This window comes from Drosophila guanche, unplaced genomic scaffold (assembly GCF_900245975.1).
Source record: "Drosophila guanche unplaced genomic scaffold, DGUA_6, whole genome shotgun sequence".
Classification (NCBI taxonomy): domain Eukaryota; kingdom Metazoa; phylum Arthropoda; class Insecta; order Diptera; family Drosophilidae; genus Drosophila; species Drosophila guanche.
In genome coordinates this window covers 11,705,418-11,720,157 of record NW_022995743.1, presented here as the reverse complement: position 1 = coordinate 11,720,157, position 14,740 = coordinate 11,705,418, and the positions used below count along the sequence as shown (strand labels likewise).

Sequence of the window (14,740 nt, the reverse complement as noted above, 5' to 3'; positions counted from 1 at the left end):
GGCAGAGCAGCATATTTCTGTTGTTTCTTTTGCAAATGAAATGAATAATTGGGCAGTTTATCAAGAGCAGCTGTTCGCTGTGTTTCCAAAACAGGCCTCGTGGTGTTGGGATTTGCTGGTTTGATATAGATATTTGAAATATAAGTAACTGGCCAAAGAGCAGTTCTATGACCAAGCCCAAATTATATCGTAATTGAAGGACATTTGTTTAAAAAAGGCAACAAACTTCGATTCGAAAGGGCAAAACGGTTACAAGAAGCTTGAGCTCGAACAGCTTTCCCAGCAACATGCATATAGAACCGAGCAACATTTGCAAGTACGAATTCTCAGCAACATGCATCTACAACTGGTCAACACTTGCATCTCAAAATAAAAATGCCAAAAAACGCTAAAAGTTTTATATTAGTGCAGACCTATTTAAAGACTTATATAAAGCCGCGAGTCCAGATGTCCCGCACTGCGAAAATTATTAATTCCTGTAAAACTTCATACCAAATAAAATAGGCCAACGTGAAAGATAAATATAGAGAGCTTGTGTGGCCTGAGAGAAATTCTGGTACGCAGCTCAGGAACGGTATACAATTTGGAATAAACTCTAAAACTCTAAATTGCAAATTCCTTGCATATTGTTTTAGCCAGAAATAAGCTAAGCAGCCAGCACTGTTAACGCGTCATCCCAAAAACTATGTGCCAGTGTGGCCGACGTCTGAAATGTTCTGACAAAATAAACACAAATTAGCTAATTTAATAAAATTAAGTGAAATGGAGGAAAACGAATCCCCATCAGAGCCTAGGGTCTCCACAGAGGCGGAAAATGGTGAGTGAGGCAATCGGCTAATAAATTTCGTATCCGCAAGTAACCAAGAAAACAATCTTGTGCTTCAGGTGACGATGACGCCACAAACCAGCATAAATTAATTCAGCAGACTGAGATGCGTAAAATGCAGAACGAGTTCAATACGCAGCGGGCCAAGATGCGGGAACTGTACATGCAGAAGGAGGCCGAATATGCCCAGAGCATGGCCGAGCGCAAGAAGCTGCAAGAGGAGTTGGACGAGCTCAAGACTCACCTGATGGTGGCGGATCTAAAGTCCGAGAACGAGATGCAGCTGAGGGACATCAAGGCACAGGAGGAGATATCGTCGCTACAGCAGCTAGTGCAGGACACAATCGAAGAGTCGTCCAACTATAAGAGTGAGCTGGAGCACATTAAACTGGAGCTGAGCAAGTACCAACAGCAACAGCAGCAGCAGCAGCAGGTGCAAGTGCAGGTCCAACATCCCCCGGCTGAGTCATCTGGTGGCTTGGCCCCGCAAATGCTGAATCAGGTTAAGAAGACGCTGGGATCTGTGAGGAAGTTGGGCAGCGATTCGCTAAACAGCAGCTTTCAGCAAGAGGATGACGGTCTACGGGGTCCGCAAAACAAGGGAAACGGCAAACAATATGTAAGTACGGTCCAAAGGCTGTCAATCTCTCTCATTCACTTATGTATGTATCTCCTGCAGGCTTCAGAAGATGCGGAAATGTTGCATTCCATCGTGGAGCAGCTGCAGGAGGAGATGAAGGCCTTGAAGGAGAAGTTGCGGGAGCAGGATGAACAACTGCAGTCCAAGTCGAACGCAAAGGTGGCGATAGTCAGCGACACGTGTGGCATGCACAAGTCCACGTCCATGGATGTGGCAGAGTCAAGCTGCGAGTGCTGTAGTGTGGCAGAGAAGACAATTGTGGACTTTAATACGCACATTAAAAAGCAGCAGAAGCAGGTGGATCTGCTGCAGAAGCAACTGGTGGAGGCCCGTGAGACGTTGAGCAAGGAGGCGGCGCTACGCAAGGATCTGGAGGATCAGTGGCAGGAGAAGCGAGAGGCACACAAGAGTGAAGTACAAAGCTTGCGAGACAAGACCGGGGCCAGCGAGCAGCAGCTGCTGGACATGCAACAAAAGTTTCTGGACACCAAGGACTCGGTGATGAGGCAGCTGCAGCGCATCACCGACGATCGGGAGCGTGTCAACAAGCAACTGGAGACACTGCAGGCCGACAACGACTTTCTGTCCGGTCGCTACCTAGCCACCTCCGAAGAGATCGAGAACCAGTACATAAATCTGCCCAACACGGTCGTCGAGCTGCAGGAGCTCATGCTGCGCCAGCAGAGCGAACTGATTCAGGCCCGCGTCAGCAGCGAGTACGAGAAGCAGCGATGTGTGAGCACCTTGGACGAGATTCAAATCCTACGCGCCCAACTGGAGGAGAGCAACAACGAGCGACGGTCCTACAAGCGCCAAACGCAATTAGACATCAAATCACTGCAGTAAGTTCTGCCAGTTCTGCCAAGGCCCTCAAGTGCACTGTTCATATTCGTAATCCATTCGCAGGGACCGTCTGACGGAACATTTGCTGACGGTGCAATCGTACGAGACGACCAAAACCCAACTTGAGCGCAAAGAGGCTGAGCTTAATAAGCAATTATCGGAGAGTCGGGTGGAGATCATTGAGCTGCAGGAAGCCAATGTAAGTAAAAAGCTCAGCAATACAATTAACCACTCAAATACCCCACGTATTTCCAGGAAAAATATGCCAAAACCAATGCGGACTACAAAACAAAGATAAAGACTCTGCAGGAGGAGCTGTCCACCATGGAGACGGTGCAAAAAGATTTTGTGAAACTATCTCAAACCCTTCAAGTGAGCTTCTATATAAAAACACAGATACGTTTATTCACTTACAAAAAATATATACATATAATTTGTTTCAATAGATTTCGTTGGAGGAGCTGCGGCATGCCGATACGGAGGTGCGCTGGCAGGACGATGATGACGTGAACAACTGCCCCACATGCAGCGCATGCTTTACGGTGATGGTGCGCAAGATCCACTGCCGGCATTGCGGCCACATATACTGCGATAAATGTCTAACGAAAACGGTGCCATCGGGACCACGGAAACGGGTCGCCCGAGTCTGTGATATATGTCACACATTGCTTACGCCAAACACCGCTCCCTACTTTAGTCAGGAACAACCGCCGCAGCAGCATCAGAACCAGAATCAAAGCCAGAGTCAGCAGCAGCAGCAGCAGCAGCAGTCCAACTAGGCGACCGTGGGAAGGCGTGGCACAAAGCCTTTATATTTATTGTGTATTATTTACGAGTGTGTGTGAACTATGATTACTATTTAATTGGTACATATATACTTCTGGACCGTGTTGCTCTTTGTTTGTGCTCCGATATTATGATTACCATTACCATTACGATTACGATTACGATTATAGGTCAAACCTTTCCAAGGCATATCCGCTTTCTGTTTTTAGTCTATTCGCCGATGCCAGATAGATGTAATCCTTTTGTGCTCTAAATTAGCTTTTGTCGTGGATAAGTTTTTCATTATTGAATTGAACTCAAAGCAAATATACAAATTATAAACAGAGAATGCATACGCTTCGATTACTTAAACCAACTTTTCCTGCAATAGATTGAGACATACATTTTTTATTTAGTTATAAATGCGAGTGTAGAATGGTTCCATGCAACAAAAATAAGGATGTACGGATTGTAGGTGGTGTTCTTGTTTATTCAAAGAATCGAAGCAAACATTTGCCAATTAGTTAACATATTTGTGTGTTTTTTGTGTCTTCATTTGGTTGCGAGGAGCTAGGATTGGTTTTTTGTTTGTTTTTTAGGTATATTCACTAAATATTCATAATTAATAACAATGTAGGGCATGCCCATATAAATTCTGTATATACAACTCTCACTTCTACTAACAAATAATGACAAAATCTAATACTGCAATCTCCGCGCATTCCGACAAAAAACCACATGTACGGACAATACACACAGACACACGCACACAGATCGAGCGAGGGGGAATCACATTTTCGTTGGGGAAGCAATTACGTAGGGGGTTTTGTTTTTGGCACAAAGCAATATGTCTCTGAAAGTAAAATGTAGATTGGATTGCAATTAGTCTGTCTGTCAGTAGGTAGAATCCATTCGGAATACTCACCTCACCACAGAACACGACCTGCTATCAGAGCCACTATGGTTACAGCTGCCACGCCCACAACACTGATGAGGCTTTTGGTGGTGCCTAAATTGAAAGAGGGAAAAATAAAATCATGGGATTAGTTGTGATTTCAATAGCGGGTGAATTTGGATTAGGGTTTCTGTTTTGGTTTGTAGTGAATTTTGATTAACAGTTAACCTGGAAAGCCATTCGCATGCTAAATAAGCCAGGAGCAGAGTGTGAGTACGAGTAAGTATGCACTATATGTACAGGAAATTGATAGACTAGTGAGGAATAGATTTGCGAGATGTTAAACTAATTATGTACATGAATCTTTCAGTTATAGTATGACAGATTATACCTGATCTGGTGCGCTCTGGGGTTACACAAACACATGCGTCGACATTCACCATACAAACACATCAAACAACAAAAAGAGAAATGCAACCCAATTGTGGACACTTACGCTGATATCTGGAACTTGAGGCGGCTTTGAGGACAATCTACATTCATTTTGATTTGATTTTGATTTGAATTTTGACAATAAACACGAATGCGCAGACGTTGACAATAAGATGGTTTAACAGACAGTTTTTGGGCGATCGTATTCCTGCTTCCAGCTGTGTTGCTTGGTGCTTTGACTGTGGTGCTGTGGTGTCAAGTGTCGATTGCTCTTGTCGTTTGCACGCGATACATTGTATACGTAGTATAGTTATAGACAGCGAGATAGCGGGATAGATAGGTGAAGTGTAGAAAGATAGAGAGCATTTTCTTAGCCTAAAGATGAGCAACATTGATGATGGTTTCATATACAAATATATCAATTTGATTTAACGAGTGTTTTGGCGATTGATTGATTGTTTGATGGATGTGTGATGTATAGCGTTTTTGGGGCCTTCATTCTACTGCAGCTCTTCACCTGCTCCACCGCCGCCAGAGCCTTCGGAGAGCTCACGTCCGTGCTTGCTGAGCCACTCAATGATCACACCATTGGACCAGCCGAATCCTGTCTGGACTCCATATTCACCGCCACCGCCATGGCCGCCAAACTCCTCAGCATTGTACTGCAGAACACAGGAAGATTTTTAGTATTCTCAGAAAACTCTCGAGTGGATCTCACTTACCTTCTCGTACATGTGGAAGTTGTCGGTGTAGGCCTTGAAGTTCGACTTGACCCAGCGAAGGGCCCACTTCTTGGAGAGCTCCTTGGCTGCGGGTGTGTTCAGATTGGCCAGTCCCTCGACGACGATGTACTGCATAGGCGCCCACACATTGGGGAAGTCCCACTGCTCGCCGGTATGGTAGAGTGTATTGGGCACTCCGCCCGGGAATGTGTCCAGTTTGTTCTTCTCAATGTAGCTCAGCACCGAGGCCGAGATCTTCTCCGTATCGGAGATGTTGTACGCCTTCACAAAGAGCGGCGCGAGGTTGGTGGACACAAAGTAGTCGCGTGGCTTCTCATTGATCATGTCGTAGTCCAGCCAACAGCCAGCCTCCTCATTCCACAGTACATCCTGGATGCCCTGCAGAAGTGTCTGGGCCTTCTTCTCGTACTCCGTCATCTTGTCCACGTTGCCGGCCTTTGCGTGGAATTCGGCTATCAGCTTGGCGTTCCAGTAGAGGAAGGAATTCAGGTCGACGGGCACAATGGAGCGTGTCCTCAGGTTGCTGAGATTTCCGACATTTGTGCCGTTCTCATTGATGAACCAACGCGAGCTGAAGTCCATGCCAGACTCGGCGGCAGACTTGAGTTCGCTGTAGTGATCCTCCTTGGCCTCGGGCGTGTCAAAGTTCTCTGCTGTCTCCACATCCTCGCGATAGGACTCGGGCCGCGGACCGGTCGACGAGTCGCGGTAGACGGCCAAATTGTGACCCTTTACCTGCACCGAATGATTGTTCACGAAGTACTCGAACTCGTGCTCGAGCACCTCCAGGGCATTGATGGCGAACAGATCGTCGTTGGTGAAGTCCACGTAGGACTTGACCATGCCCGTCAATAGTGGTGGCTGGGAGCGGCCCCAGTAGTAGACACGTCCTCCATTGGGAATGAAGCCGATTCTCTGCACAATGGACATGAAGTTCTCGATCATTCCACGGGCCGTGTCCTGCATCTCGCTGTGCAGCAGTCCGCGGATAATCCAGTACGAGTCCCAGTAGTAGAACTCGATGAAGCGGCCGCCCGGAATGATCACTGGATTCGGCACTGGGATGATCGAGTAGTACTCAGGATTCTTCAGCACATCGTCGTTCATCTTGCGGCCCAGATCCTTCCAGATATTGTTCAGCTCCTGGCCCCACTGCTTCAGGTCTGGATCAGTGATCTGATCAAGGAAGCTTGGATTCGCCTTCCAGTCTGTCGGTGTCCACAATTCCAGCTCCGTGCCCTTCGGACTGAAGTAATCCTGCAAAATATAACACATTCTTCACTGTGCCTGCCATCACTCGATTTTGGAGTTTCCCCAACTCACATCCACAAACTTCTGCAGATCCTCGCGACTGGGTGTCCTATTCTTGGACTCCATCAGCAGCTCAAAGTCCTCGAGGGTCTTGGCCGGCGCCTGCTTCAGTTTCATGTCCACAAATGTCTTTGAGTCCTCAAACAGTTTGGCCATTTGAATGGTCTTCAAGAGTTCGCCATAGCAGTAGATTTGACTGGAAAGAGCCAACATATTATTATTTCGAGCTATAACAATACAAAACAGATGTTTCTTTCCAGCAAATAAATAATATTTGGGCAAGACATTCCTTACAATCACATCAGATGAATGGCTTAAATTGATATTAATTTATTATATATTTTGGATGTACAAATTTCGCTTTATAATGTGGCTATCTTACGTCAGCTGTCATTAATTAGTGACGTCATTAATTAGTGCAAATAATTTGCAATTTAAACTGACATAAAAACCACTGGCTCTCGCTCTCTGGTTAACTGAACACCTGTCTAAAATATCATTGTCTAGATCGTATCGTTTAGTATCTCTATAGATCTGTTGAAGCTAATGCCCCAGCACGAGTCTGTGGCTAACACGACGTCACGTTTATGTGTCTGTCTGTCTATCAGTCTCGAGGGAAAGGAAAGCCACACAAGCATTGTAGAAAACCATGTAATGTAATTTTGCATACATTACTAGATCATATCACAGATAGAGTCCGGAAACTTACCAACTTTCAAAATTATATGTTTCCACATCCTTGGCAATGGCATTCTCATTGTCAATGCGATAGTCGATGAGGGATTTGGCCTGAGACAGCGCCCCAAGGCAACTCCATATCAGCAGGAGCAGCTGGATGGCCACTAATCCTAATCTTGTCATTTCAAACACTAGCCACTACTTGGGCTTTAACTTTAGGATATTTATTGTAGTGGGATCAAATTGTTTGTATAAGTACAGAGTGCTGCAGTTCGCTGGTTGATATATTCACTAAAACTTCTAGGGAATACAATGCATATAGTATTTATGGTGTATCCCTAAGTTCGATCTGCCACACGCGAAGCACAAGCACAACCAGCGCCAGTCAGCGCAAGAATACTTCTAACTGTTTCCAGCGTTTCCAATTTTATAAAAATACAAACAAAAAATAAACCTAAACCTCTATGGCTGCGACGAACGACGACGACCTACGACGACGACGACGACGACGACGACGAACGATCGATCCACGAACGATCGTTGGAGCAAGGTGGGAAACTGGCGGCATCGCTCGTGCCGCTTTGGGGGCGCGTTCAATCTATTTATAAAATCGTTAAAGTGCCCCCAAACCGAAACCGAAAGCGAGTACCGTATTTCAAACAGAGTATATTTTAATGCAAACTTATGTATCTATGTATCTGTCAGATGCAATTGCTGTCGCTGAACTGCTTTCCGGAATACTGTTATCTAAAGCCTTTCCCTCGGTTTAAAGGGTTTTTGGCACACTCAAATATTTTGCATACGACGAATAACTGATGCATGAATATTCATTCATGGGAGTCGAGCAGAGCCTTGAAATGTATCGTACATAAGAATATATTCATATCCATAAATGCACATCCCACAAAGTGGGATCAATTAATTAATTAATGGATTATGAAGCATAGAATAGTACACGTTTAGGTTTAGTTTTAGCATGTTACACTGTAATGTCAAGGCGTTAAAGATAAGTGACGGCCTTTTTTGGGCACTTTTAGGCCTAGTTAAAATGCAAATTAAAAGCCATTAAAGTCACTTCAATTGTTCCACTTTTATAGATAACGGACGAGAAATTTAAGTAGAGTTACCCGTTATAGGAGTAAAAGTATTTATCAGGAATCCAGAACGAGCTATAAAAATGTTAATTTCTTGACAGATTTTCCACTTAATTCAGTGCTATGTAAATACTGCCCTGCTTCCGATGTGAAGATACAAATTGGAGGAATAACCCAGTTGGTATGGGAAAAACATATACTCCCATTTGAACCCAATATTTAATATTATAAAATATATATGTGGAGTATCTTCAGCGCTATAAATAGAATGCGATCGGGCGATCAGCAGCGACACGTGTCTGGTCTGGACACACAAATAATGAAACGGAATTGCGACGTTGGTCGCTGGAACGTCACCGACGTGTCGCTCTGCTCTCTTTCTTTGTGGGTGGTTCTGGTTGTACCACTAACAAGTCTTAATTGAACTGATTTGCTGAATAAGGATTGCATTTGTGACATATAGCATATGGATTTATGTGTGTACTCGTTAAAGAAAACCAAGATCAAAATCTGTAAACTGCGTTGCAAACGTTGAAAAATCTAAAGATTCATATAACAAAGAGAAAGGTTATTCATATGTACTAAGTTGAGGACTCATCCGAACTGCAAATATTCTGATTTATCACATGTTAGAGGACTGAAAACATATCATCCACAGAATATATCCATCAAGAGTCGTTGGCTTTAGGCCACGTTAAGATTATGATGGATCGCGTCAAGATGATATAAGAGCCGCATCTATGTCTGTGGAAAACAAAAGCCAGTCAAATGGGAAACTAAAAGTGGCAGCAAACGGAACAATTGTACTTTATGGGAGTGAGAAACAGATCCCGAACAGAAACGACCCGCCAGCCACATTGTCTCGCTATGTTTCTGTGACGACAGCCGACCAGCCGACCAGCGGACCAGCGGACCAGCTGGAACGGCAAACAATTGCATCTGAATCAATGATGTTGCACGTCACATCACACAAGTTGCGCTGGCATTTCATGATTCCATTAGCGAGGCTATACAGCATTTAGCAGCTAAAATCATTCGAATCGCAGTTAGTTTGAGTGCAGATTGTAATCGCCGATTGGCATTATAGCCAATGAATCACAAACAGAAAAGATAGGAAGCTAACAAACTTCGAAAAACAAACTGGCGTACTTACACTCAGTTCTCAGTTCCGTTCCGATCGGATTCGAACAGACTTTATCAATATTTGAACGGATGTAATGGACTTTTTTCCAAGCAATAACTAAGCCACCAGCTGGATGACAAATAGATACCCCAACTCTTCTACATACGTGATGGGCGTTTACAAACATTATATAAATGTGGGCTTCCGATTCCGCATAGCATTCCATTCCGGCTTGGCATTCTATATAAATCATATAAAATGCAACAAGAGACGAGACTCGACTCCCACAGATAATTATCGAATTACTACTATTATTTTGTAGGGGTTTTTTAAGTGCGTGCAAAAAATAATAAGAGATTTTTTGAATGGAGTCCCTCACTCCCACCATTCATCTGGTTTATTATGTTTACTATTGTGTTAATACACCTTTTATGATTACCGATTGTCGTCAACGGGGCAAGTGCTAAATGAAAATGACGTCCCGACCTTTCTGAAACAGTTGCCAATTCTCGTTCAAGGAGAATATCTATAATCATTATGTGGGCCATGCCATTCACTATGATTTATTTGCTTGTCATTATAATAACTATGCTTCGCATCAATTCAGTTTCATCATATTTAACATTCAATATAATTTTTTTTAGGCGCACAAAAGACACGAAAACGCACACGAAACTTGAAAAGTAATTAAGCAGCACCCGTGCATCAGTTGAATCAACTTGTTTTTTTTTTTTTGCCGCACATTTGCCTGTATTTTGGTGCTCCCGAAACCTTGAGAGGTCATTGATGTGCCGAAATGCCGAAAGGTTGCCAAGAATTTACACAAGAAAAGCCTTGAAAAAGTCTCTTTAGAGTAATATAGGAAATAGTACATCCATTACTGGAATGACTATTGTTTTCATATCTAATGATTCTTTTCGGTTGTGGAATTTGTCCAGCAAAATGTAATGTAAACTCAACCCGATGGAAAGAGCAATTGCGGTAGCAGTCCAAGTGGATGATAAGCGATAAGCCTTTATCGATAAAAATACTCAACTTAATCTTTGATTAAAGTCATTGACGAAACTTTGTCAAGGAAACTTTTAGATCTTGAAATCAAGTGTTGGAATTGTTGGAATTTCCAGTGCAAGCCTCTCACGCTCTTCAGGTTGAGAGGAATTCCATTTAAACATTTACTAGTTCAAGTTCAGGGCAGCTGATAAACGATTTAGAAACAAATTCCTACACTTTGCGCATCCAACAAACGCATCGATGTTATAAATGTGTGTTCGGAATTTAGGAGGCAGCAGCCAGTACTCCATCCGCACACTTTCCAGTCGTTCTGGATTTGAGACTGGTAATGAATCTAGACTCTTCATTAACATATACTCGTATCGTCAGTTTCTCCATCCATTGCGTCAGCCGAAAGTGTCAAGTACCCTTGGTGGGGATCATGGATCATTGACATTTAGTATGAAACAAAATATAACACTGGTACGAGTATATCCATTTGGGATGAGATTTCTAAGCAGCGTGCTGGGGAAACTAGTATCGGTGAAAACTGTCCGCAACCACAGAGAATTGAGAATTTGATTGAAAATTATATGATAATTGGTGCGCCCGGGCTGAGAGCTTTACTCAATTACGAAATTAATTTCAATTCAACAAAAACAAAATTACAATTATTTGATTATTCTTTGGTTTCAACTGAGTTTTCACTTTGTTCGCGCATATCACACACTTTTATTATTGGCAGTCCGCTCCGATGTGTGCAAGTTTTTATAACTCGCACTTTATCTCGGCACTGTGGCACTTGATTATAATACCATATTATATTTTATATATGTATATGTTTGTATGTATGCAGGGATTATACATATGTACGAGTACTCTCGCAAACATGTATATTTCGTTCTAATCAAATTCTCTACACGACAGACAGCTCTCCAGCTCCTCCGACAGCCGATGTTAAACGTTTGAGGGCAATTGTCAGACTGCTTTTAAATGAGACATTTACATTTACTTCCAGAATCCGGACCAGACCAGAACAGAGTCACCCAAAATGGTAAGCCACAGGTTAAATAATATTCCCCAACTTTCAGCCGTTACTACAAATTGAAAATGGGTTTCGTAACCAGTGACAAGTTATTGTTAAATAATTTCAAGTGAAGCGTAAATTTGCTCATTTGCTGAGTGAGTGATTGGCGTATTATGAAAGTATTTGCAATTTCCTCTAACAACAACAACAAACAGGTGAAAAACACTCGGTACTTGTATCCGCAACTGTGGTACTACTATTCTGAACCGATTTGGTTTTGGCACTTGGCACGGCTTTAAGCTCGTAAATACTTCACTTAAATTTCCTATGGCTTTCCTCTGACAACATCATAAAATACTAAAAACTGGAACGATAAGATAGAATTTTTAAGCGACTCCAATACAGAGATGCGTGTCACGGGGAGAGGTACTATCGTTGGTAATAAATTGGTTATATGTACAATATCTGCACCAGTATTTTGATTTAGCACAAAGATAGGCCAAGAAACGTTCATTAAGAATGCTCTTTTTGGAGAGGGTAGGATCACGTAGAAACAAAATATACAACCTCTCATTCAGTTAGTTAAACTCTTGTTATTTACATTTCAACAACAGAGTATTAACACTTCGATGTACAGAGCAGAGCAATCTAAACAAATACTTTTACTAAGGTTAGCCAAGGTCAGCCGACTATTTAGTGGCAACCGCAGAGATATGCCTCCAGCAGAGTACAATGAACGCAATCGATCCGCCTTGACACTCACCTGGCTCTATGCCGAACACTCCAGCTCCCAATCGTAATCAGATTTGATTTAATCAACCCCCCTGATAACCGCTGAAGAAAGCCCCCTTTGGAGAGCAAGATTGGGATGAGAATCATCTCATCTGCGTGTTCTGAATATTATCAACTTCGAACTGAGACTGGGATTGGAGGGGGATCTGTACAACGGAGATGCCCTGGTCTCTGTCTGTCTGTCAGAGAGTCAGAGATGATAAGAAACGGGAGCTGATAGCAAGCTAACTGTTGCAGTGGCTGCATTAATAAAGTATTCTCCAAGGCGGTGCTCTATGTCAATCGATACTCCAGGAGTATTGAAGGGGCATAACCTGTTTCTCCATTTAATATGCACTGAACACACCGCCTGGCAAGAGCCAATCACAGATCAGCTGATCAGCAATCACAGACCACACGGAAAGTCCATACACTCCAATGCGAAACGTGACTAGCAGCAGCTGCTTATACAGATTAAACAATTCCCCGTAATAAGTATATGTTCTGCATACATTTATGAGCATGCGAGTGCGGGGAAACAAGAAATTTTAATATCTATCTCTATATGTATATGTATTTATAGCCGATGCAGAGAGTAAATTGCTTTTAAATTTTTTCTGGTTTGATCATAGATTAATTCGACTAATTGATTGTTAACAAGACCATGAAATAATAGTCATCCCTAGAAGTTGATATCAGAGCACCTACAACGAACCATCAAGCAACTTCACATCGATTAACACTTCGATGGTCTGTTAATGGTAATTTTGTTAACATATGAGTTGGATGTTGGTGTGTTCAAAAAGTGTATTTACTCAAAGAAATACGTCTACATTACGTATACGTTTTTACTTGCAGTTCTAGTCGAGTCCGTGAAATCTAGTGCATACTTTTTGGCGTATTAAATGTCGAGTTCACATGTAAAAAACATGCCCAATGTCAGTTATGGCGGTTAAATTGCAGTTGCTTCAACGATTAATGTTCAAGATGGGGCAGATAGTTATTTTCGATTTAAAAGAAGGCGAAATAAGGCCCTGTAAAACTCTCTAGAGCCGGAATATCAGCTGTCTCTGCCAACTTCAAAGAGTTAACTGATGTGTTCCGTTAGGTGTTGAAACTATAAACTATCATGTACTACAACAGGTATTTCTGCAACCCTATCTGTATTACTGCATTTTCCAGGGCACTATATCTTTAGTAGAATAATATGAAGGGGCTCGCCTATCAGGAGATGGGGGCTCGTTGTGCTGATAAGAATAAGTTGCCACGGCCCACTGATAAAACCTGTCCTTAGTTCAGTTCTTACAGCTCAAAGTACCCAAAGATTTCTTTCAGTGGTATTACTCACACCTGTTGCCCGTCGATAGCTTGCTGCCCGTTGCCCACTAAAATTCCAAAGGTTGCACCAACACAAGGTCGTATGTGACTTCGGGTCCGACACGTGCTTAACTTCTCGTCTAAATATTGATGTATTTCGCTTTTAAATGCATTTGCAGTGCACTCTATTGTCACGAAACAGCATGGAATAGTCGAAAGTATTCACGCTGTTTACACGTCCACTACTTCACTAATTATTGAAATACTACGAGTATGTACTCTTATTGAATACTACCGCACGAGTAATATTTACTCTCTTTTCCATATTAAGAACTCTCTTTCCCAAACAAGCGAAAAGCAAAACAAAAAGAAAACGAAAATATGAACAGTAATTACCAAACTAACTAAGTGCGAAGTATAAATACTCTACGAAAGTGGTTTTCTGTCACTATTAATATGTAATATACAAACAACCGTAGGAAATAAATGTTTGCTTGGGAAATCTCAAATATTGCTGCTGATCAAGAATATTTCGGATAAAAAATCCCCACCGCAAAAAGTTTTCTTAAATTTAGAAACTATCCGCTTATAGAGTATACAAACAAAGCATATGTCAAATTGGTTCGCCGGCTGGCACAGCGAATGTGCGTAAGAAGCGATAAAACAATAACAGAAACGAAAAACAGAATCGAGAAAAAAAACTATGGCATTGGCACAGAATCACAAAATAGCAGCAGCGTTTTAAAATAAAACTAAGAACTAAATGTATGTATCCCCATGGGATACCAATTGGTGAGACAGTGGCCAACTCCCCCGCTGGCCCGGGGGCAGCACAGGGAGGAAAGTGAAAGCACTCTTCTAGACAGCAGACAGCAGATGTCTTTCCTTGGCAATCGAATGCACAATTCTGCAGTTCTGCCAGCTTATGCAACCATACCAATCGATTCGAAAATAATCACACCAACGAAATCTACTCACCCGTTGCCGTTTATTTTGTGATTGGTGGTAGGACCCGTTTGAGCAGCCATGGTGCGGTTTGGGGAACTTTTGTCTGGAGTTGCGGCGAACAATTTGCAAATAGCCGCAGTGCTGCAAATGCCACGCACAGATCTTAATTTGGCTAAAATGTTTTTGCCTGTCTGCCTTTAGTCTTGTTTTATCACTTTTCCACCGAACTTCGATCACTTCACTGGCTCCGTTTTGCCGCTTTGCTTTGTTTAGCGTTTGCGTTTCTGGCCCACTTGTTGTTCGTCCGAGCTTTTTCCGCCACCGAATGACGATCGCG

At 42.7% G+C, this 14,740-nt stretch overlaps 2 protein-coding genes across 7 annotated transcripts; one reads left to right on the top strand and one right to left on the bottom strand.

The window, feature by feature from the left end:
* Positions 1 to 669: 669 nt before the first annotated feature.
* LOC117585957 (rab GTPase-binding effector protein 1) lies at positions 670 to 3,405 on the top strand. Its single transcript, XM_034275765.1, has 6 exons — positions 670 to 817; positions 886 to 1,445; positions 1,506 to 2,308; positions 2,373 to 2,508; positions 2,565 to 2,681; positions 2,756 to 3,405. Exons 1-6 carry the CDS (start codon positions 763 to 765, stop codon positions 3,086 to 3,088), a joined length of 2,004 nt encoding a protein of 667 aa, XP_034131656.1. The 5' UTR covers positions 670 to 762; the 3' UTR covers positions 3,089 to 3,405.
* LOC117585964 (trehalase) lies at positions 3,152 to 14,738 on the bottom strand. Of its 6 annotated transcripts, none has more exons than XM_034275777.1 (7): positions 11,010 to 11,082; positions 7,165 to 7,433; positions 6,468 to 6,651; positions 5,124 to 6,401; positions 4,919 to 5,063; positions 4,005 to 4,083; positions 3,152 to 3,456 (listed from the first exon to the last, which is right to left on the bottom strand). In XM_034275777.1, the coding sequence occupies exons 2-7, from the start codon at positions 7,314 to 7,316 to the stop codon at positions 3,438 to 3,440; spliced, it is 1,857 nt and encodes a 618-aa protein (XP_034131668.1). In that variant the 5' UTR covers positions 7,317 to 7,433; positions 11,010 to 11,082; the 3' UTR covers positions 3,152 to 3,437. The 6 variants fall into 6 exon arrangements, 4 of the variants coding, with proteins under 4 accessions (XP_034131668.1, XP_034131696.1, XP_034131675.1 ...); XR_004573962.1 differs by lacking the exon at positions 3,152 to 3,456 and adding an exon at positions 3,629 to 3,927 and having other exon boundaries at positions 4,000 to 4,083; positions 4,466 to 5,063; positions 11,010 to 11,081; XM_034275793.1 differs by lacking the exon at positions 3,152 to 3,456 and adding an exon at positions 3,629 to 3,927 and having other exon boundaries at positions 4,000 to 4,083; positions 11,010 to 11,081.
* Positions 14,739 to 14,740: the final 2 nt, after the last annotated feature.